Consider the following 24,802-nt stretch of genomic DNA (forward strand, 5'->3'; position numbering starts at 1 on the left):
GCACCGCCCTCTCTGTACCCCCCCGCTCCCCCCTTCCGTGTGCACTGCCCTCTCTGTACCCCCCGCTCCCTGGTTGTGTGTCCCCCACTCCGTGTGCACTGCTCTCCCTGTGGCCCCCTCAGTGTGCACCAATCTTCTCTGTGCCCCCAATTCGCCCCTCCGTGTACACCGCTCCCCATCTGTCCCACACTCCCCCCTTCTGTGTGCACTGTTCTGGGTCGCCCTTTCCCCCCTCCGTGTACACCGCTCTCTGTGCCCCCGCTCCCCATCTGTGTGTCCCCCAACTCCCCCCTTCGTGTGCACCGCACTCTCTGTATCCCCCGCTCCCCGGCTGTGTCTCCCCCACTCCGTGTGCACTGCTTCCTCTGTGGCCCCCACTCGCCCCTCCGTGTACACCGCTCTCTGAGCCCCCACTCCCCCTTTCTGTGTGCACCGCTCCCTCTGTGCCCCCGACTCCGTGTGCAGTGCACTGCTCCCTCTGTGCCGCGCATCCGCGGCCAGGCCCTCAGCTCGGTGCGCGCAGCATCAGGCCTGTGCGCCTGCCCGCGCCGCTCCCCGCCACTTCCTGCTCCTCCTCCCGTTGCTCTCTGCCGCCTTCCTGCTCCCATTACTCCTCCAAACTGAAAACAAAACTTTTCCCTTTCCGGAGTCACTTTCGTTTCTGGCTGTGTCCCCGGCGGCTCCTCCATTGAGGCTCGTTCCGCCCACCTCCTGTGATCGCAGTGATGTGCCCGGGCTCCTTCCTGGGCGCCGCTGTGTAGCACGGGGGCCTGTCTGTCACCTCCAGCTGGCACTACACGTGGAGACCCTGTGCCCCTCTCATGCCCCCCACACACAGGCTCCATGCCACACGGCCCCTCTCCTCCCCGTGCCCGGCTACCCCTCGCCCATGTGGGCTAGATAAGGACTCTTCGCTGGCCTTTCGTGACTATCGTTACAGCGTTTGCTTTGTCGCAGCTGGACAGCCATGGCCGGGCACAGAGAGCAAGGCGCAGCCCCTGCCCCCGGCAGTGATGGAAACATGGAGGAGGCTGCAATGGACTCTTATCTGAAGCAACATGGGCTATACAGGAAGAAGATTGCCAAGGACGGCTCCTGTCTTTTCAGGGCAGTGGCTGAGCAGGTACAGACCTGGTATTGTCTGGGTGGGGGCTGTGTAGATGAGCCTGAGTACTGGAGGGGGGATCTTGTAGAGGGGCCTGGGGGAGGTGGCTCGTAGGGGGCAGGAGGGACTGGGGGGGTCTTGTAGATTAACATGATGACTGGGGGTTGCTGTGTGGATAGTTCTGGGGCAGGGGGGTTGTTCTATTATTGGGTCGGAGTACCGGGGGGGGGAGTTGCTCTATGGTTGGGCCGGAGTACCGGGGGGAGGGGGGTTGCTCTATGGCTGGGCCGGAGTACCGGGGGGGGAGTTGCTCTATGGTTGGGCCGGAGTACCGGGGGGAGGGGGGTTGCTCTATGGCTGGGCCGGAGTACCGGGGGGGAGGGGGGTTGCTCTATGGCTGGGCCGGAGTACCGGGGGGGAGGGGGGTTGCTCTATGGCTGGGCCGGAGTACCGGGGGGGAGGGGGGTTGCTCCATGGGTGGGCCGGAGTACCGGGGGGAGGGGAGTTGCTCCATGGCTGGGCCGGAGTACCGGGGGGAGGGGAGTTGCTCCATGGCTGGGCCGGAGTACCGGGGGGAGGGGAGTTGCTCCATGGCTGGGCCGGAGTACCGGGGGAGGGGAGTTGCTCCATGGCTGGGCCGGAGTAGCGGGGGGAGGGGAGTTGCTCCATGGCTGGGCCGGAGTAGCGGGGGGAGGGGAGTTGCTCCATGGCTGGGCCGGAGTAGCGGGGGGAGGGGAGTTGCTCCATGGCTGGGCCGGAGTAGCGGGGGGAGGGGAGTTGCTCCATGGCTGGGCCGGAGTACCGGGGGGGAGGGGAGTTGCTCCATGGCTGGGCCGGAGTAGCGGGGGGAGGGGAGTTGCTCCATGGCTGGGCCGGAGTACCGGGGGGAGGGGAGTTGCTCCATGGCTGGGCCGGAGTACCGGGGGGAGGGGAGTTGCTCCATGGCTGGGCCGGAGTACCGGGGGGAGGGGAGTTGCTCCATGGCTGGGCCGGAGTACCGGGGGGAGGGGAGTTGCTCCATGGCTGGGCCGGAGTGCCGGCGGGAGGGGAGTTGCTCCATGGCTGGGCCGGAGTGCCGGCGGGAGGGGAGTTGCTCCATGGCTGGGCCGGAGTGCCGGCGGGAGGGGAGTTGCTCCATGGCTGGGCCGGAGTGCCGGCGGGAGGGGAGTTGCTCCATGGCTGGGCCGGAGTGCCGGCGGGAGGGGAGTTGCTCCATGGCTGGGCCGGAGTGCCGGCGGGAGGGGAGTTGCTCCATGGCTGGGCCGGAGTGCCGGGGGGAGGGGAGTTGCTCCATGGCTGGGCCGGAGTGCCGGGGGGAGGGGAGTTGCTCCATGGCTGGGCCGGAGTGCCGGGGGGAGGGGAGTTGCTCCATGGCTGGGCCGGAGTGCCGGGGGGAGGGGAGTTGCTCCATGGCTGGGCCGGAGTGCCGGGGGGAGGGGAGTTGCTCCATGGCTGGGCCGGAGTGCCGGGGGGAGGGGAGTTGCTCCATGGCTGGGCCGGAGTGCCGGGGGGAGGGGAGTTGCTCCATGGCTGGGCCGGAGTGCCGGGGGGAGGGGAGTTGCTCCATGGCTGGGCCGGAGTGCCGGGGGAAGGGGAGTTGCTCCATGGCTGGGCCGGAGTGCCGGGGGGAGGGGAGTTGCTCCATGGCTGGGCCGGAGTGCCGGGAGTCTGTATAGATGAGCCTAAGTACAAGTTGGGCACTCTGGAGATAAGTCTGATAACTAGGAGGATGGAGTAGATGGACCTGCTTTCTAGGGGGTGCTGCATGAATTGGGGGAAGTGCTTGTGTACATACACCTTAGTGTAGATGGTGGAGCGGTTCCCTACAGGGGTGCCTCTCGTTATACTGAGGGTCACGTCGGCATTATGGTTGGTTTCAAAGGGTCGCTTGTAATTGTTAGGGCTCATGCAGATCTCCAGGCAACACAGTACGAACATGGACTGCAATGCAAAAACTGACTGTCCCTGGGTAGCGGGGCCGTAGGAGCGCTGTCCCTGGGTAGCGGGGCCGTAGAAGCGCTGTCCCTGGGTAGCGGGGCCGTAGGAGCGCTGTCCCTGGGTAGCGGGGCCGTAGGAGCGCTGTCCCTGGGTAGCGGGGCCGTAGGAGCGCTGTCCCTGGGTAGCGGGGCCGTAGGAGCTCTGTCCCTGGGTAGCGGGGCCGTAGGAGCTCTGTCCCTGGGTAGCGGGGCCGTAGGAGCTCTGTCCCTGGGTAGCGGGGCCGTAGGAGCTCTGTCCCTGGGTAGCGGGGCCGTAGGAGCTCTGTCCCTGGGTAGCGGGGCCGTAGGAGCTCTGTCCCTGGGTAGCGGGGCCGTAGGAGCTCTGTCCCTGGGTAGCGGGGCCGTAGGAGCTCTGTCCCTGGGTAGCGGGGCCGTAGGAGCGCTGTCCCTGGGTAGCGGGGCCGTAGGAGCGCTGTTCCTGGGTAGCGGGGCCGTAGGAGCGCTTTCCCTGGGTATCACACACTGATAAACACACTGCCTAAAATCCCATCAAAAATGTCTTATCCCTAACTGCATTGCGCACAGCCCATATTTCATCACAGGCATCATAGACCCCCAAAATTCCACTGCAGACATACCCACAGCATTCTAGTCATCAGCAGGTGACACCAGCAAAATGTGACATGAAATGATGTCACACCTACAAGGAGCCCATACATTGTAGCATCTACTGTTTGTACTGCACATGGCAGCCTCTTTAGCGCATGAACAGCACAAACGAGCGGAAAATTAAAAAAAAAATACAGACTGTGCTTTTTTCTGCCCAACGCTATGGACGGTGGAGAAAAGTAGCTGGGTTTTACTGGGAATACAGCTCGTGGGCCTTATGAAATGATGAGTTTGATGCCCCTGCCCTATAATGTGTATGAACAGTACACTGCAATGGGCACTGCAGGAATTGAGTTAGGGGGGCTAAGTATGTGCCAGTTAGTCTCACACCTGGGCACTCGGCAGAGGTGAGAACGGTTTATAACGACTGATCCCATCCCCCGCATGGTACTAGAGTGGCATAATAGATAATTCCGGCACAACATGGAGGCTTATGATCCCACTAGAAGCGTTGTCCTTCCTGATGGCCGCACATTTCTCCGTGTTTTAGGAGTGCCTGTAGTCGGGAAGCACAGCACTGCTAATTATGGGAAAGCATTAAACCTTTGCTTGTGTGATAAAAGTTCATACTCTACAGTTAAGCATCTTTCGGTAGCCACAAATGTATGTTTCCACCTCCTGTTTCAGACCACAATCTGGTGCTGCTATTGTATTAATGGCCAGAAAGGATCTGACAGACTCCATTTAATCACAGCTGTATTACAGAGCCTGCCCGTACTTGTTATATGGTGCCCATAGAATTACATGGGTCCTCACTGAAGCCCTGGGTGCATGTGTATTACATGGGCATCTGTCGAAGGTACAATGGAGATGATCCCTACTTCTCAATCTCGTTCTATCTTCTGAATACATATACCAGGTGCTAATGCCTCCACGCCTCTGCTCTCTGCCAAGGTCATATGCTGTTTACCTGCTGGCATTGGGTATGTTGTTTCTGTTCATGCTCGTATACAGGCCTTTAGAATTCATAGTTATTATTATACACCTGCAGTAACATCCTTGAAGATTGAGGCTGCGTGCCCACGATCAGGGTTCACAGCGTTTTGGACACAGCGTGTTGTTGCGGTGTTCAAAACGCTGCATTGTACAGTACAAGCACAGTGGATGGGTTTTCTAGAAATCACATGCCCACTGTGCTTGTTTTTCCTGGAGTGTAAACTGACTTGCTGCGGTGTGGCTTCCCGAGCCACAGCATGTCAATTTGTGCTGCGGAGCCACGAGTGTGCTCCGCAGAGTGAACAGATAGAAAGTCTCTCACGGCCCCGAGCCCTGATTGTGGACCCGGGCAGCTGTGGTCTCCTGCGGACAGCATTCGCGGTTCAGCAGTAGAGGACATGCGTGTCCGAATCGTGGGCACGTACTCTAAGGCCGGTTTCATACTTTTTTTTTTTTTTTTTCATACGTGAAAATATTTTTCTTCATTGTGCTCGACCCAGTTTTGGTCCGTGTGTTAGATTTTACAATTATTATTGCATCAGCTTTTGCCATATGGAAGAAAAAAAAAATTCTGAGCTTTTTTGCTCAGTAAGGGTATGTGCGCACGTTGCTTTTTACCTGCTTTTTACCTGCTTTTTTGCTGCTTTTTCTTCTGCGCTGTTTAATGCCAAAATGGATGTGTTCTTCTATTCAAGCAAAGTCTATGGGAATTTGGGTTTCTTGTTCACACTATGTTGTTCAAAATGCTGCCTTTTTGTGGCAGAACTTTGGTCAAAAACTCAGCTTTGCAGTGCAAAACCCAAATGGCAAAAACAATTGACATGTTGCTTCTTTGAAAAGCTGAGTTTTTGACCAAAGTTCTGCCTCAAAAAGGCAGCATTTTGAACAACATAGTGTGAACAAGAAACCCAAATTCCCATAGACTTTGCTTGAATAGAAGAACACATCCATTTTGGCATTAAACAGCGCAGAAGAAAAAGCAGCAAAAAAGCAGGTAAAAAGCAGGAAAAAAGCAACGTGCGCACATACCCTAAGACTGGGGTCACACTTGCCAGTAGTGATGGGCAGTCCGGCTCTTTTTGGTGATCCGATTCCCATGGCTCCGCTCACCAAAAAGAGCTGGCTCATTCGTATCGTTCTCGGCTCCTTATTAAATTTGTGTTCACCCCAGGTGAACACATATTTAACAATATAGTGACGCCGCTGAAACCACTCCCAGATCGCGGGTGGGCGGGGTTTCAGTGGCGAAAAGAGCCGTTTAGCGATTTTAGTGGCTCACTTTGGTGATCTGGCTCCTGTTGTTCGCTGCAGGGAGCCGGATCTTTGTGTCGGATCGTTCGCGACTGACACATCACTATTTGCCAGTGACTTGCACAAGTCTCGCATCACATCACCCGGCACGGCCGCACACTCTCCGGACAGGAGCGTCTCAGCTGCATAGAAATGTGTGCGGCCGTGCCGGGTGATGTGATGCGAGACTTGTGCGAGTCACTGGCAACTGTGACTCCGGCCTAAATAGTAAAATCTAGGCAACATACAGGACCAATGGTGAGTTTGATTCACTACAACAATCAATGTAAAACATGTCACCATTTTTTTTTTTATTTTGTGGACTTGTGAAAAACATTATTCATTGTGATAGTTTTATGACCACTGCAAATATTGCAGCATCTGTTGAAAAAGAAAAAAAAACCTGATGTGTGACACCACCATGAGGCTATGGTAACGTCATGTTTTTCCTATGAAAATCACAGTATTCTACAGTACCGAGACTGAAATCAGTGAAATCTCACGCACTCGTTGCTTATTTTTCCTTGCTGTATTGAAGCAGTTTCAAATCTGCAGCATTTTTCACCCATTCTAATAATTAGTTTTAATCCTCTTTATTTTTATGCAGCGCTAACATATTCCACAGCGCTTTACGTACATCATCACTGTTGGGGCTCACAATCTAAATTACCTATCACTGTGTCTTTTAGAGTGACCGGGGGAAACACACACAAACTCATGCAGATGTTGTCCTTGGTGGGATTTGAGCCCAGGACCCCAGCGCTGCAAGACTATAGTGCTAACCACTGAGCCATTTGCTGCCCATTTTGATGAATGTTTTCCCATAACAATGTTAAAAGGCTTGCAAATGGTGCAAAAATGTATTTTTTTTTTATTATTCAACATTTTTCCTGCCAAAAATCACACATTTTTGATGCTGCAAAGGCTGCAGCAAATCCTTAAGCTATAAACATTGCTAAGGGAAGAGATGTCATGTCCACCATCGATTTACATTTACAAAAGATGGAATAATTTGTGAAATCCAGAGCAGAAATTGATGTGGTCCAGATATTGAGGATATGTGAACAAGGGGAATTTATGAAGCAGCTTTTATATTGAAAAAAAATAATAAAAAAATCTGCATATAACAATAGCAGCATTTCACTTTTTTTTCTTGCAGTAAGAAAAAAAGAAAAATCTGAAGCCTAAAATGCTCCTAGAAACTCCTATAAACTTGTTCTAGGGTGTATTGTAAAATTTTTGGCTTTCTACTCCACCAGTCAGCATCCATGTAGGAGAAAAGGGGCTGAAATATCTGTTCTTAGCCTCGCAGCTTGTCACCGCGTATTGGCCCATACTGGCACTAGAAAATAAGGCAAACAATGAGGAAAGGTCGGGGTCACACGGGGATTACTGCGATCCCCTCGCATGACACTCTGCTCACGCTGGCAGTACAGCAGAGCCGAGTGTCTTACGAGTGTCCCTGCGACTGAGGTCCGACCGTGCAAGCGGACCTCAGCTGCGGGGGGCGGACCGGCTCTGAGAAGGTGAGGGAGGGATTTATCTCCCTCTCTCCTCCATAGCCAGCTATTGCCATTCTCGCACTGCACTCGCATTACACCAGTGTACCGCGAGTGCAATGCGATTTTTCTCTCGCCCCATAGACTTGAATGGGTGCGAAAGAAAGAGTCTCGCATTACAGTTGCAGCATGCTGTGATTGTTTTCTCGGTCCGATTAGGGCTGAGAAAATAATCGCTGATGTGTGCTGACACAAAGGCTAAAATTGGTCCGAGTGGAATGCGATGTTTTATCGTACTCCACTCACACCGATTTTCATGCCGTGTGGCTTAGGCCTAAGAGAGCATCTGATGAAAAGTTCCAAATTGATAATCCACAGAAAAAAATCCAACACTTCTTAAAAATTAACTTTCATTTCTTCAGATTAAAAATAGTCAAACAAGTGAAACCAAACCTGTAGCGTTGTACGCTGAATGCCTCTTAAGCGGGCTTTACACGCTACAATATATCTTAGGATGTGTCGGCGGGGTCACATCATAAGTGACGCACATCCGGCATCGTAAGTTATATTGTAGCGTGTGACAGGTACGTGCGATTGCGATTGAACGTTAAAACGTTGATCACATACACGTCGTTCAATTGCTAAAAATTGAACGTGAGGTTGTTCAATGTTCCCGAGGCAGCACACATCGCAGTATGTGACACTCCGGGAACGATGAACAGATCTTACCTGCGTCCCGCGGCTCCTGCCGGAAATGCGGAAGGAAGGAGGTGGGCGGGATGTTTACGTCCCGCTCATTTCCGCCCCTCCGCTTCTATTGGCCGGCTGCCGCGTGACGTCGATGTGACGCAGAACGTCCCTCCCACTCCAGGAAGTGGATGTTCGCCGCCCACATCGAGGTCGTATGGACGGGTAAGTACGTGTGACAGCAAATAATCGTTTGTTACTTTTTTTTTTTCCTTATTTGATTATTTTTTAATCTGCAGAAATAAAAATTAATCTTTTAGAAGTGTTGATTTTTTTTTTCTGTGGATTACTAGAAAATAAGCCCCTGATACATGGTGACATGTTGTGAGACTGATCAGACAGTTTTGTCCTTTGTCCCATTTTTATACTCATAGGCTTCTCATTTCTGCAGATTTTCTCCATTGCAATGCAATGGATGAAATGTCCAGCACTGTATTGCCGCAATGTTATTGCCTCTGCAGACTCTCGGCAGCACATTAGTCAGTGAGATCATGCCCCAAATCCGCATTGCTGCTGTTTCCCTACAGATTTTCTCCATAGTATGCCTCCTGAAATATTTTCCATAATATGCCAGTCCAAGTATTCCGCACATTTTCTGCACATGGAATGTCTGGAAGCAAAAATAGTGGTGTATTCGTCCGGTGTGCACATAACCTACAGGATAACTAAACATTTAGAAAAAAATTGTGATTTGTTTTAGCCAATGTCTAAAATTGTTAGTCAGTGTGAGTCCGGGGCTTGAGTGTGAGCGGTGGGGTGTAGTGAGCCTGTGCACCGCTCTGATCATGTAGTTACCCTTTAGATATTTGCAGCCAGAGGCAGCTTGAAGCACCTGTCTGTATGTTATTATGCGGTGCTTGTATATACTTGTTATCTACTTCTATGGTCTTAAGAATTTGATGAAGATTCCAAATACTTGAAGATAAAGCGTTTCACTGGCATCGTAATGAGGATCAGTAATTCACTCCACAGATTCACATGGATGATTGCCCGCTTAGGGGGATGTATGGCTTCAGTAGCGTGCTATGTAATCAACAATTTGGATCTATAATGTACAGCAACATCGCTATACAGGACGTATCAAACCTGCAAGGGTGAATTTTTAACCATTTATTCATACTATTTTAAAACCTTTTATGACAAAGTACTATAGTATTACCACTGCACACTGATACTTTTTTAATTGACAAAAAATTTTATGTTTCCCCTTCCAATATTTAGTTCTTGAGCCAATAGTTTAAGGGAACCTGTCAGGTCCAATTTGCACCCAGAATCACGAGTTCTCGGTTCATATTGATGTTCCCTGCCTAACCATCCCTATATATACTAGCATAGATAAAGAGATATTTAGAAAAAGAATTTCTAAAGATCCTTTATGATATCCTAATGAGCGCAGGGACTAGTCGCAAGAGCGTTAGTTCTTGCACTCATTCCGCTCTCTTAGCATGGTAGCACGCCCACAGGGGTATGCTAATATGCTACTCCATTCCCATTGCCCAGCGTCATCAGTGGTGATGTACCTGTGTCCATTGTTACCGCATCAGTCGCCTGGCAGTGTGCATGATAAGAATACCCTGCACTTCCAGTGATGCACCTTAGACCTCTTTGTAGCCGACACGCGCACACCCGGCTTCATAGTGCCCATGACCGGAAGTGCGGTGGCTTCTGATCATGCGCATTGCCAGGTGTTTAAAGTGGTGACAACGGACACAGGTAGGCGCCTCACCGCTGATTATGCTAGGCAGTGGGCATTGAATAGCATGTTAGCATGCCCACAGGGGCATGCTAAGAGGAATGAGCGCAGGAACTAACAACCTTGTGACTAGTCCCTGCGCTCATTAGCATATCATAAAGGATCTTTAGAAATACGTTTTCTACAGATCTCTTTATCTATGCTACTAAATACAGGGACAGTTAAGCAGGGATTAGCAATATGCACCCAAAACTGCTCGTGGTTCTGGATGCATATTGTACCTCACAAGTTCCCTTAAATTGTACTATGGTTAGTTTAACACATTCAACACTAAAGTGTGCTTTACACGTTGCGACATCGCTAGCGATAGCACCCGCCCCCGTCGTTCCAGCGATATGTGGTGATCGCTGCCATAGAGAACATTATCGCTACGGCACGTCTACGTCTACGTCTACGCGACGTCTCTGTGACCGCCGAACAATCCCTCCCTCAAGCGGGAGGTGCGTTCGGTGTCATAGCAGCGTCACTAAGCCGCCGGCCAATAGAAGCAGAGGGGCGGAGATGAGCGGGACGTAACATCCCGCCCACCTCTTTCCTTCCGCATTGATGGTGGACGGAGGTAAGAAGATGTTCGTCGCTCCTGCGGTGTCACACATAGCGATGTGTGATGCCGCAGGAACGACGAACAACATCGTACCTGTGGCAGCAGCGATATTAAATGAGTGACGTGTCAATGATCACCGTTTTTGAACGATTTTGCGATCGTTGATCGTCGCTCATTAGTGTTACACGCTGCAATGTTGCTACGAGCGCCGGATGTGCGTCACTAACGACGTGACCCCGACGATATATCGGTAGCGATGTCGCAGCGTGTAAAGCACCCTTTATGGTCTAAATACAGACCACCAAGTATACGTCTGGACATCCTCCCAATAGACAAGGCAAAACACAGTATGAGAAGACCCTAAAATTATAAGGTTATGTCCGAACAATAGTTGTGCTGTGATTTTTCGAAATTTTTATAAAAAGAATTGCCATAATTTAAAAAAATTTACAAAAATTTGCAAAAATGCACTGTTATTACTACAGCTATGGAAAATCCTGGCACCAAAAACACAGCACAATCTCATCATGTGAACATAGTCTAAAAGGGCAATCACACTACAAGATAATTGTGAACAAGTGTCGATAGAAAAAAGCTCAACTCGCTATTATCTAGCAGTGTGAACAGACTGCTGATCACCTGATGAATAAGGAAAACGGTCTCTTGTGTAGTACCAAAGATCACTGCTCAGCGGTGCACAACCAAGAACAATGGCAGCCTACGCGCACTGACCAATCGATATAGATTGCTCCATGCACATAGTCTACTTTGGTCTGTCTGCGTAAATAGGCATTCACAATAACTTTACCTATTGGTGGTCGTATTTTGCTGCCAGTTACTGGCACTCGTCGGTATTTCTTCTCCCTTTGTACACACATTAGGGAGACAGGTCAGCCAGAGCAGTGCGGGGCGGGGGGGGGGGGGGGGGGTTGGGGGGACCTGCAGGGGAGCAGATTTCTCGCCTCCCACTATAGTTCCTGGCTGTCCTCTCCCATCACCAGGCTTTTTAAAGCTACTACTTTAACATTGACCTATGCTTAGGATAGGTCATCACTGTCTGGTCGGCCGAAGTGCAACTCCCCTGCCGATCAGCCGTTCTCGGTCTCGGTGGCTTCAGCAGGCAGCCAGAAATGCTCCGTTCTGGAGCTGCCCTGTCTTCTGATAGCGGCTACTCCCGGATACTGAGAACAGCTGATCTGCTGGGTGTCGGACCCTGGCCAATCAGACATTGATGACCTATCATAAGGAGAGGCCATCAATGTTATAGTGGTCAACCTCTATAAGCTATGTTTTAATGCCACGCAGCCACTCAATAACCTTTCTGGCCATTTCTGGGGTGCCGAGAAGGGACACTTCTACTCTTTACTACAGAATTTATGTAGTGTTACTCTAATAAGTGTGAAAAGTCTCATTCTACATGTTGGCAGCGATTAATAGAAGGATGGCATAATCTGATTACGTCATATGTTTATGTTCCTGTTTTAGGTTTTGCACTCTCAGACACGACATTTGGAAATTAGGCAATCCTGTATACAGTATCTGAGTGAAAATCGAACCCACTTTGAATCGGTAAGTAACACGGGAGTATCCATTTCCTGGTGTCTGGTTTTTACAGCTGCTCGATATATACTGTTGGGGGTATCCAATGGGACCTCCCTTACTGGATAAAACTGAGCTCAGCTTCTGATCCATGGTGATCTTTATAAAGTGGTGCACGTTAGCTTCAGTGGTCATTCCTCTTCATTCTTGTTATATCTGTATTGCCTCTGAAGGAGGAATAGGCTTTATTAGGGAAAGAAAATGATAAATCATTTTCCAATTCTGAGCAACCATTTAATGTTCTGGCATTCCTTGGGTAATTAATGTTGGAAACAACAATGATAGGCTTTGTGATCTGGACTGGTGTCAGCATTGAAAACGTAGAAAAACTACTTCAGCATTTATATGGACTGCAATCTAATATATAAAGCTTAGTGTATGTATGTATGTATGTGTGTATGTATGTCCGCTAAAGGAATCCGCACCGTCGCATTTACAATCACGAAATTTTGCACAGACGTCTCATGTGACCCAGGGAGCGTCGTAGACTATGTTTTGACAGAAAAATGTAACCCCGTGCTTTACAGTTAGTCTCTAAAATCCTGCTGCCATTAAACTGAATGGTGGTGGGAGCTATAGGTTATTAATAACAACTGTTAGTGGTTGCTATAGGAACAAAATAAACTGTTAAAGCTTATGCATGAGGTTATATGATGTTGGTGGAGAGATGGATAGAGAGACAGAAAAGACAGACAGAGACACAGACAGAGACAGCCCTGGAAAGAGACGGCCCTGGAAAGAGAGACAGAAACACACATAGAGACAGACACAGAGATGGAGACAGACAGATACAAATACAGACAGAGAAATAGTCAGAGACATAGACACAGACAGACAAGGAAAGAGACAGACAGACAGCGACAAACAGACAGACTGGGAGAGAGACAGAGAGACAGTTACTATCCTGGGCAACGCCCGGGTACTACAACTAGTAGTATATACATCACAATCTCCAAACTGTCATAAGGGGCCTAAGACATAAACCCTAGGATGGACACAAAGCAACATCATTTCTATTTATCGGATGATGGGAAAATTGTCATAATGTTAAATTTGTTTTTCTTTTTTAGTTTATTGAGGGCTCTTTTGAAGAGTATTTGAAACGCCTGGAAAATCCACAGGTATGTTAGATGGCCAGCTCTATGTAAAGTAGGAAGCGGGTTGTGTATTTATGGTGATGGGTCACATTGTTTTCCAGAATATTAATTAAGTTAAAGGGAACCTGTCAGCAGAAATTTCGCCCAAAACCTAACAGATTCCCCCTCTGCAGCTCCTGGGCTGCATTCTAGAAAGGTCCCTGTTATTATTGTGCCCCCTTTCTGACCAAAATAAAGACTTTATAAAGTGGTACCTTTTTGTATTCAGATTCTGTAAATGTGACACGGGGGCGGGCTGCCTGATGGCCGTTATTCTGCCTCTTGCCGCTTTAGGCCGTCCCCCATCGCTGATTTCCATAGCTGTGGACGCCGCCCAGTGCTCCACAGGTCCCTGTGCATGCCCAGTGCCTATCTCTCGTGGATGAGCACTGTGCCCAGTGTCACCGCTGGTGACGTGCGCGCAGGCTTTAGATTATGGGCGGTGCTGTGATGTTTATTACCAAGCAACCGCCCATAATTGCGGGACCGCGCTTTCCCCCTCGGCCTCCTTCGTTCTGCGCAAGCGCGGTGCTGCTGACCCCATGTCACCTCCTTCCCATCTTGCCCTGAGGCAGGAAATAGATGTGAAGGAGGTGACGTGGGGTCAGCAGCACCGCGCTTGCGCAGATCGAAGGACGCCGAGGGGGAAAGCGCAGTCATCATAACGGCCATCAGGCAGCCCGCCCCCGTGTCACATTTACAGAATCTGAATACAAAAAGGTACCACTTTATAAAGTCTTTATTTTGGTCAGAAAGTGGGCACAATAATAACAGGGACCTTTCTAGAATGCAGCCCAGGAGCTGCAGAGGGGGAATCTTTTAGGTTTTGGGCGAAATTTCTGCTGACAGGTTCCCTTTAACAAAATTTTACTCTCATACCCTGGTGAATCTCTGGTGATACACCAAAAATGTCCATTTCTTCCTTTTACATGAGAAATCTACCACAAAATTAAATGTGGGACTTTGTAGAAGTTCAATTAGGGAAGGTCTGGGTTTCTAGGGTTTGTGTTGGACATCAAAGTGATGTAAACCTCTCATACTCATTAAAGAGGTTGTCCCACAAACAAAGTTGATTTTAATCAATAGATTTTGGTATAATAATTTCCACAATTGGATGTGTGTTATAAAATGTTCCTGTGCTGAGATAATCTTATATATGTGTCCGTGCTATGTACTGTGTCTGACTGTACAGGGACATGGTCTGATCATATCACAGCTCCTGTACCGGGGAGGAAGCAAAAAACTATACAGACATTGCAGATTGGGATCACAAATTATTTCTTTGAGGTAAAAACATTTTTCTCTGATGCCTTATTGGGGGACACAGGACCATGGGTGTTATGCTCCTTATCCATAGGAGGACACTAAGATGCAAAGATGTTAGCGCCTCCCCTGCAGTATACACCCCCTGGCCCAGCTAGGCTACTTCCGTTTTAGGTTAGTGTCTATAGGAGGCACATCTCTGCAGACTACTGCAGCAAGAATTTTTTGTTTTTAGAGGGCGACGGTTTCCTTCGGGGACCGATTTCCCAAAACCATTAGCAGGCGGGAACGCGGAGTGTTGCCTCCCCGTACACCCTCCTGCGACGCTGGATCCTGGGCTGTTACTCACTGGACGACGGGTCTGATGGCACCGATTTTCCAGAGCCAATAACAAACTTCCTCAGTCCCTCTGGCAGGCTCTGAGTTGATACACGCTCTGCACCAAGTGTGACCAGACACAGCAGGCGTCATAATCTCCACACTGGAGCTGAGGTGAGATCCTCCCTGACAGGAATTATAGCTAAGAAATCCTCCCTGACAGGAATTTTACCTGAGGAATCCTCCCTGACAGGAATTTTACCTGGGGAATCCTCCCTGACAGGAATTTTACCTGGGGAATCCTCCCTGACAGGAATTTTACCTGGGGAATCCTCCCTGACAGGAATTTTACCTGGGGAATCCTCCCTGACAGGAATTTTACCTGGGGAATCCTCCCTGACAGGAATTTTACCTGGGGAATCCTCCCTGACAGGAATTTTACCTGGGGAATCCTCCCTGACAGGAATTTTACCTGGGGAATCCTCCCTGACAGGAATTTTACCTGGGGAATCCTCCCTGACAGGAATTTTACCTGGGGAATCCTCCCTGACAGGAATTTTACCTGGGGAATCCTCCCTGACAGGAATTTTACCTGGGGAATCCTCCCTGACAGGAATTTTACCTGGGGAATCCTCCCTGACAGGAATTTTACCTGGGGAATCCTCCCTGACAGGAATTTTACCCGGGGAATCCTCCCTGACAGGAATTTTACCTGGGGAATCCTCCCTGAGAGGAATTTTACCTGGGGAATCCTCCCTGACAGGAATTTTACCTGGGGAATCCTCCCTGACAGGAATTTTACCTGGGGAATCCTCCCTGACAGGAATTTTACCTGGGGAATCCTCCCTGACAGGAATTTTACCTGGGGAATCCTCCCTGACAGGAATTTTACCTGGGGAATCCTTCCTGACAGGAATTTTACCTGGGGAATCCTTCCTGACAGGAATTTTACCTGGGGACTCTTCCCTGACAGGAATTTTACCTGAGGACTCTTCCCTGACATGATTTTTAACTGAGGATTCCTTCCTGACATGAATTGGAGCAGAGGTCACTGTCTGAATTCACATGGGCTGTTTGCAGACTCCTACATAGCATTCCACATGTGGCGGGGAGAAGGGGAGAGATCCCAGGACTCAGTGCACCCGCAGCTGCGGTACACTTATGGAGTTTTTTTCTGTCCACCGTTGTTGTGCAGGGCTGGAGGGGGGAAGGGGAGTCCCTTCCCACCATTTTATTATATTTCCTCATGTCGACGTTCTTGTCGGAGCTAAGCCCCGCCCCCTCCGACACACGATAAGCTACGGCTGCAGTCACATGTTTTATGCCCTGCACAACTACAGCAACAGCTATAAGACTTCTAATGTTCAGCCTGCACTACCTGCCACACTGAACTACTAGGGTTTGATAGCACCTCTTCCTTCCGTGAGTCCGGTGCCACTGTAGCTCCCAACCCCCCCCGCCGCCACCACTGCAGCAACCGCTGCCAGCCCAGAGCCTATGGCTCCCAGTCCCCTGGAATGGGCACAGTTCCAAGAACCCGGTGCTGCCTATGCAACATCGTCCTCACACCCCTCGGGGCCCCTGAACATAACGCGGCCTGATGACACCTCTATAGAAGGTCCTTCTGATAAGAATCAGCCCTCTGCGTCACCGGTTGCAGATCAGAAAAAGGGCATGACCTCCAGGGTTCTTCCTTGGGGGTAGACAGATGGGGTTCTCCCACATGTTCCGCGGTCTCTGAGGAGCCGGAGGAAGGGGAATGACGTTTGTACCAGGATGATTCCTTGGTTTCAACCTCCCCGAGCAATCAAGCTGCGATGGACTCCCTTATTGCAGCAATCAACCAAACTCTGCATGTGGAAGATCTCCCATCCACTACTACTGACCCTGCGGTCTCCTTTAAAAGGGTGAAGAAACCTAAAAAAAATGTTTGACGCCGCTTCGGTATCCGTAAACTCATGGAGTACCGGTACCCCTTTGGCTTAGCTGTCTCTAAGGGCTGGGCCGATCCGGCCTCGGTGTACCCTCACCCGTCTTCCCGCCTGCCTGAAGGACCACTCCTGTCTTTTACTTGATGGATCCTCCTTCAAGGACCCGACAGACAAGGGGAGCAGCTCGATCGCTCCGCCTTGAGGCCGCGGGTCCCTCTCTCCTTCCGTGTGGGTCGCACAGGCACCAGGAATACCAGTTTTCCTCAGACCCTCACAGATGTAACAGTTCACATTGCTGCGGCGGTGGAGTACCTCATGCAGGCCTCCCTCGACGCTGCTACCTGCGCAGTTTTTGCCGCCTCAAATACCATAGCCATCCGTAAGGTCCTCTGGTTCCGATAATGGAGAGCGGACTCTGTCCCTAACAAGCCTCTCACAGTACTCCTTTCCAAACCAATAGTTTGGCGATCGTCTGAACAGGCTCTTTTTCCTGACGCCACGGGAAGAAAAGAGTACCTCACTCCCTCAACTCTAGCCCAGGACGTTTTTTTACTAGACACGTAGGGCCCGACCTTCTCAGCCCTTCCTGAGTCCACCTTGTCCTGGCAGTCGAGACAAAGACCGAGGAGTCTCATCCTCCTCCATCTGGGCTGCCGCCTCAGACCACAAATGAGTGCGACGCCCTGTGTCTTCCGGTTACCACATTGAATTCCGGACCCGGTTCCCGGGTCGGTCTTTTTCTCTCAAACCCCCCCCAAAAGGCTCCAAAACACCGCGAGGCCTTCTCCTCAGCAATCCACTCCCTCCAAACGGCGGGGGTGATGGTACCTGTTCCGAACGGTGAGAGTTTCAAGGCCTTCTTTTCCAACCTCTTGTGGTCCCCAAAAAAGGACGAGTCAGTTCGACCCATCCTGGACCTCTAACACCTGAGCAAACATGTGCACGTAAGGAGATTCAGAATGGAGTTCCTATGGTCCATTATTACCTTTATAGTCGAAGGTGAATTCCTTGCCTCCCTAGCTATCAGGGACGTGTACTTTTTTTTTTTTAACTTCGTTTTATTAACAGTTTCAAACATGGTATAGCTGACATTCACAATGTGAGAAATAGCTCAGTACATGGATAGTGCTATACGTTCACAACACTGAAGAATCATATAGAGTCCATAGTATCTGTTGTACTCAAGATAAAATAGTATTATCCATTCTTCTTATCATTTGCATATATATATACAGTTTTATATTAAGCATAAGAACTGCTCTAACGATCAGCATGACCATATTTTAAGAAACAGGGTAGAAAAGGGAATAAAAAGGTGAAAAAGAAAGAACAACAACAGCTACATTGCATCACCTTACCGCAAGATACCGTAGGATAGCTTCCATCTCCCAACATCTAGTGGGAACCACCTCTATTCGCATAGATTCCTCTAAGCCTCTGTAAGTGTGTCTGGAGAAGAGTTCCATAGACCCCAAATTTTGTTAAATTTTTCCGGGCACCCCCTGTTGTAGTATACCACCCGCTCATAGACTATAGTTGCATTGACTAATTTAACCCAGGACCTCACAGTTGGACTCGAATCCCCCATCCACCGCAAGGCTATTACTTTTCTAGCCAAAAATAATGCCCCTCTGAGGAATGTTATCATATAATGATCCCAGGACTCTTCCTCCATTACCCCAAATAGGCATATCAATGGGTCGCATGAAACAGGAATTGACACAATCAATGATAGCAGAGATGTCACTCCCCTCCAATACGAGGATATATTGGGACAGCTCCAGATCATATGTATGAAATTTGCCCCTGAGAGATGACACCTCGGGCACTCCGATGTGCGAGAACGGCCCATACTAAATAATCGAGTTGGAGTAAGGTATGCCTGGTGGACAATGTAGCATTGAATCAATTTATTATTAACTGATGGGGATACCGCAGTCGGAGATTCCAATATCTCTTCCCATTCCTCTCCCTGTAGAGAGGGAATTAGAGATCTCCATCTATCCTGGGCTGGCAAGGGGTCCGACTCCACCCCCACCGACAACAGGTAAGTATATATGGCTGAGATTAAACCCCGAGGTCCCTGTGATTTTAGGATACCTATCATCGGGAGTGTTGATATCAGTTTCCCCGTTCCAATTTTCTGCATATGGGACTGAATCGCTGTACGAATCTGCAGGTATCTAAAAAATTGCGATCTTGGGATATTACATTCAGTTTGGATCTGGTCAAAGGATTTGAAGGTTGTGGTTCCCGGGGCATATAGATCACCCAGTGTAATGACATTGTGAGTGATCCAAAATTGTGCTGAGGGGTGATCTCTCAGAGTATGGAAGTGGCTATTCCCCCATAGTGGGAGTTCCGCCACCACTCCCTCAAAATGTGCCACTCTCTTAGCTTGTCGCCAGACCAATCTTGCCAACTTGAGGAGGGGTAGTTGCCGTGATATTCTCAGTCCATCTGATTCCAAAAAACCCACCAAACAGTCAGTCCCGGCCGCGTGTGCCAAGTGACTCTCGGAGTTCGGCAGTTGACAACCAGGCATCCAGGCCACTAGTGCTTTAAGCTGCCCCGCCAGATAGTACAGGAAGAACTCCGGCAAAGCCATCCCTCCCAGTCTCTTGGATCTCTGTAAAATGGATAACCGGAGTTTGGGTCTGGATCTGCCCCATATGAAAGAAGTAGTAAGCGAGTTCAGCGTAGAGAAAAAGGATTTGGGTACTGATACTGCACTATGTTGTAGTGTGTAACTGAGTTTTGGAAGTAATATCATTTTGATTAAGTTGATTCTGCCAACTACCGACAGGGGTAACTTGCTCCACGAGTTATATTTAAGTTTGACGTGTTCCAGGAGTGGTGTTATACATGTCTGATAGTCTAGTGTATGGTCCTTCTGTATGTGTATTCCCAGGTACTTGAAGCTAGTCACCACTTGCAGAGGTGACCTACCCTCCATTGAAATTCTAGACCCCTGTGTTAATGGCATCAGAGCCGACTTATCCCAATTGATGTGCAGTCCCGAAAACTCCCCAAATTTATCTATAGTATCTATAACCACAGGCAAGGTCTCTTGTACTCTGTCCAAAAAGACAACCATGTCATCCGCATACAATCCTATTTGATCTGTGCGGTCGGCTATAGTGATTCCAGTGATCTGTGGATGAGAGCGAATTCTAATTGCCAAAGCTTCAATAACAAGTGCAAACAATGCTGGAGACAGAGGGCATCCCTGTCTTGTGCCCCGTCTCAGTGAGAAAGGTGCAGATATAATGCCATTGACCAGTACCCTGGCCGTCGGGGACCTATACAATATATGAATCCAATTGCTGAATCTAGGCCCAAAGGCGAATCTCTGGAGGCAGGCAAACAAAAATGGCCATTCTACCGAGTCAAATGCCTTGGCCGCGTCCAGCGAGGCCAAGGCCCACTCATTTTCCTGGAACAATGTACTATATTGTACTATGGACTGGACCCGTCTTATATTTATCGAGGTGTTTTTTCCAGGCATAAATCCTGTTTGATCTGGGTGAACTATACTCAATATAACTGAATTGAGCCTGGACGCCAATATTTTGGTAAAGATCTTATAATCCACATTGACTAGGGATATAGGGCGGTATGAGCCGCATTCGAATGGGTCTTTACCCTCCTTCCTCAGCACAACTATGTGCGCTTCGTATAAGGAGGCAGGTAGAGAGTCACCGATTGAGAAATGAGAGAAAACATCTAATAAAATCGGGGCCAATACATCACAATATTTACTATAGAATTCTATGGGGAGACCGTCTGGACCCGGAGATTTCCCCCTAGCCATATCTGAGATGGCTGTAATCACTTCGTCCAGTGTGATGTCTGCCTCCAGAGACTCCCGTTGCGATCTGCTCAAAGTGGGAAACTCCAAATCCGATAGATATTCCCCACAGCTTTGAACTCCATGAGGGCTTCCAGAAGTATATAGGGTTTTATAATATTCATGGAAGCACTCCAAGATATCTTCAGGGGATGTGGCTGTGGAGCCGTCTGCCCTCCGTATACCTAGTACTGTATTTGAGGTGTTATGTTGCCGAACCATATATGCCAGTAATTTACTGGACTGGTTTCCAAGCTCAAAGTAAGATTGTCGAGTGAAGAACAGTTTGCGTTTGGACTTGGTCTCACAGTGTTGCATATACAGCCTGTATGAATGCATCCAGGCTGCTCTGTTCCCATCGGTTGGGGCTGTAATATATTCTGCCTCTAGGTCCTTAAGTCTCCCCTCCACCATGTCATCCTCATTTCTAGTCGCTCTTTTAAGATATGTTATGGTTGAAGAAAGACACCCCCGAAGGTAAGCCTTGAGAGTATCCCACACCAAGTTAATATTCCAGGGTTTAGGGTGGATTTTTAGAAAATCTTCTATTTGGGTCCGGGTCCTATCGCTTTGATCAATTAATTTCAACCAAAAGGGGTTTAACCTCCAAAAGGGTTTGCTAACATTTTGATTAGTCTTAAGAGTGAGGATCACTGGGCTATGATCTGATATGCCCCTGACCCCGTGTACCACATCATCCACCCAGGTCGCGACGTTGCTTGACCCAAAAATATAATCCAGTCTGGACAGCGTACGTCTAGTGGAGGAGTGACATGTGTATTCTCGAGTGTTAGGATGTCGGAGTCGCCAAAGGTCTATCCACCCGCCTCCCTCCACGCATTGTTGTAAGTCAGTCGAATCCGGGGTCGATTGTTGTCTCCCCCCATCTACCCGAAACCTGTCCTGCTCCTCATTCATCACAAGGTTAAAATCCCCCATGCATAACACATATGCATCTGGGTAGCTGAGGGCAAAGCTCAGTGCCTGTTTAAGAACGGAAACGCGAGCCGGTGGGGGGTTATAAATGCATAGTAGCACATAATCTCTAGAATCTATAGACGCATATATAAACACAAACCGCCCCTCCGGGTCACGCCTTACCACCTTTGCTTCCCATCGTATGTTTTTATGGACCAATATAGAGACTCCTCTGGAGTAGGTGGTGTGGAACGCATGCGCCGACCATTGTACCCATGGTTTGTTTACTAGTCTGGCTATGTCCCGTGTGAGGTGAGTTTCCACTAGTGCCACCAGCTGAGCTCTGATTTGCTTAATTTGGGAAAATACCTTGATACGTTTTTTGGGAGACTTAAGGCCTCTGACATTCCAGGTCATAACTATCATCTCTGACCCCATATCATATAAATCTGTTTATAGAACCAGGATCCCAAGTATAAGGCGCGTTTCATCCCGCAACTAGATGCGGTTAACCCACCAATAGTTTGAAGCCTATCTCTGCAAAGAAATAAAGTTAATGCAATAGCAGCTGGAAACATAGAAAAACAATATCGAACTTCAGGACCTTTCCGATAAGTCCTGTAAAACATTTCAAACATCAATGGGGATACCACCACTGAATGCAGTGTCCTGGTATAGGTGGTATTAGAGTGCACAAAATAGGGCTCCCATCTCACAGGAACCAACTCCTGGCCAATTCCTCCATCACTCAAGGCACGGAGAAGTCTTGTCTTTCTTCAAAGGGGGCTTCAAGCTTTAATGGGAGATGAAGGGCACCAGGGGGCTCAGCAAATGTCACTTAGTAGACGTAGCCTCATTGCTTCTGCCCCTTAGGTCTCGGGTGTAACTGTAACCAGTCCTCAGCCTCAGCAGGTGTAATGAAAAACAGAGACGACCCTTCATGCACTATGCGGAGCCGGGCAGGGTACAGCATAGAATAGATGATGTTTCGCTCCCTTAATTTTCTCTTCACATCCATGAAGGTGGCCCTCTGTTTCTGGAGGTCCACCGAAAAGTCTGGGAAGATCGAGAGTGTAACATTGTTAAACTTAAGTGGGCTCTTTTGTCGGGCTAGGCGGAGTGCTGTGTCTCTATCTCTGCAGTTGAGTATCCTTGCTAAGAAGGGACGCGGCGGTGCACCTGGAATAGGAGGTCTCATTGGAACTCTGTGCGCCCTCTCCACTGCAAACGTCGAGGAGAACTCGTTCCCAAGATTAGATTTCAGCCACTCCTCCAGGAACCGTTCCGGATGCTGACCCTCTGAGTGTTCTGGCAGTCCTATGATCCGTATATTGTTTCGACGCATGCGATTCTCTAGATCATCTGATTTCTGGCGCCATGCGTTTGTTGATCCTGCCATTGTAGTCATTTTGGTTTTAAGTGGTTTTATTTGATCTTCCAGTTCTGACACTCGTGTCTCAACTTCTGTTGTTCGGGCCCTCAGGGATTGCATGTCTTGACGCAAGCGGCCCACCTCTGAGTGTACCTCCTCAATCTTCCCTGTGAGGGAGCTATTGCTTGTAGAAATTGCTTGTAGAAGCTGTTCATACACCTGCCTCAGGGTTAAATCATCTTGATCTTCTGACCCGTCAGGCAATGGTGCTTGAGTGGTATTTCTCCTGGCTTTAGGGGTATCTGCCTGACCACCCCTTGCGTACTCTTTAAGCTTATCAATAGCTCCACTTTGTTTAGGGGGACTCATGTTGATTCACTGGGGGTTTGCCGCTTCTGCACCCCTCTCTTATCGTGCCCCTGTGCGTCCAAATCCGTGCCTCTGCAATGTATATTTAATAATATGTCCGTCTCCACTTGCCCACCTCTTCCAGAGAGCCAGAAAACTGCAACTTTTATATTGTAAAATAACAATGAAGGAAGTCCCAGGGCAGCACAGCACTCAGGGTATATTTATCAGGGTGATGCAGGCCTGCACAGCGTGGGGACTTCAATATGTGTCTCTCCTATGTTTTCATGTGTCAGAGAGTCTGCAGGGCCTGTCTTTCAAGGCTCACACTCCAAACCCTCCAGCACCCTAGGGGTTAATGTCTCCTGCACAGCCGCCGGCTCTAAGTGTGCTGCTCACTGATTGCCAGATACACAGCTAAGGGGGAGATAACTCCCTGTGCTCACCGCTCCCGGGTCTTCCTCTGTGGGTATATGCCTGTTGCTCCTGTTGCTCCTCTCCGCTCCTGGAGTCACACGCCGTCGCTCACCATGCAGCTGCAGGTCGCAGAGAAGATGGCCACTGCGTCCCACGCTCCAGCCCCAGGGGATTCAGTGATGTTGTGCAGGGCTCAGGGAGCAGCTCCAGTGGAACAGCCAGCCCCCAGACAATGCCTTTGCTCCTGGATCGTCCCTCAGGGTATGTTTCCTGCACTCCTCCTTGCTCTCTGGAGTCACACAGCGCCGCTCCCTGAAGGTGCCGGCAGCGGGGAAGATGGCTGCCGCTCCACGTGCTGCAGCCTCAGGAGATCAGTCTGCGCCTGCAGGATTAAAAGATAAATAGCACCGATGGGGACCGACAGTCTCCAGGTGACGTCCCTTGTCACAGCAGCTGATGGGCAGGTTGTCGGATCAGGTACCAAGTGTTAAACGGCCAGGATGAAGTCAGGATTAGAGGAGCTCCTTCTCTGTGCGTCCTCTCTGGTAAGCTACATCGCTCCGCCCCCGGGACGTGTACTTTCACATACCCATCACCCCAGCTCACCAAAAGTTCCTCCGCTTTGCGGTTCAGGACCTCTTTTTTCATTTTTAGCCCTACCCTCGGCCCTGCCACAGCACCAAGGGTCTTCACCAAGGTCATGGCGGCCGTAATGAGTGCCCTTCACGCCAGGAGAGTGGCTGTTCTGCCTTGCTTGGATGACCTCCTCATCAAGGGCTCAACCAGCGTGCAGATCTCTGTGTGCACCCTATCCCGCTTAGGGTGGCTTCTGACTCCAGTCAAATCATCTCCGGTCCCGTCAAAATCCGTCGCCTCCCTGGGCATGTCCCTGGACACCCTTCGGGGCTTGATATTTTGCCCTCAAGACAAGGCGACCGCTCTACAACAGGCGGTATACTGCCTTCTACGTACTTCTCTCGCTCCATACGATTCAGTGTGAGAGTGCTAGGTAGGATAGCGGCGGCTATAGAGGCAGTGACGCTTGCTTAGCCACACCACTGCCCACTGCAGGTGGCGCTTCTAGCTGCCCTGGAACAAGAGCCCCTTTTTTCCTTGGACGAATTTTTCACCTGACACCTTCAGTGAGGTATGCGCTTTTCTGGTGGCTTC

General features: G+C 49.7%; 1 protein-coding gene across 1 annotated transcript in view; it reads left to right on the forward strand.

Moving 5' to 3' along the window:
- The first annotated feature begins 557 nt into the window (after window positions 1–557).
- The window catches only part of OTUD4 (OTU deubiquitinase 4), a 147,654-nt gene continuing 123,409 nt past the window's right edge, over window positions 558–24,802 (forward strand). Inside the window, exons 1-3 of the mRNA XM_075348081.1 lie at window positions 558–1,123; window positions 11,966–12,049; window positions 13,150–13,200. Of these exons, the coding sequence (XP_075204196.1) occupies window positions 968–1,123; window positions 11,966–12,049; window positions 13,150–13,200 (291 nt within the window). The 5' untranslated portion in view covers window positions 558–967. The remainder of the gene's footprint in view (window positions 1,124–11,965; window positions 12,050–13,149; window positions 13,201–24,802) is intronic.

The sequence above is a fragment of the Anomaloglossus baeobatrachus genome, chromosome 1 (assembly GCF_048569485.1).
Source record: "Anomaloglossus baeobatrachus isolate aAnoBae1 chromosome 1, aAnoBae1.hap1, whole genome shotgun sequence".
Lineage (NCBI taxonomy): Eukaryota > Metazoa > Chordata > Amphibia > Anura > Aromobatidae > Anomaloglossus > Anomaloglossus baeobatrachus.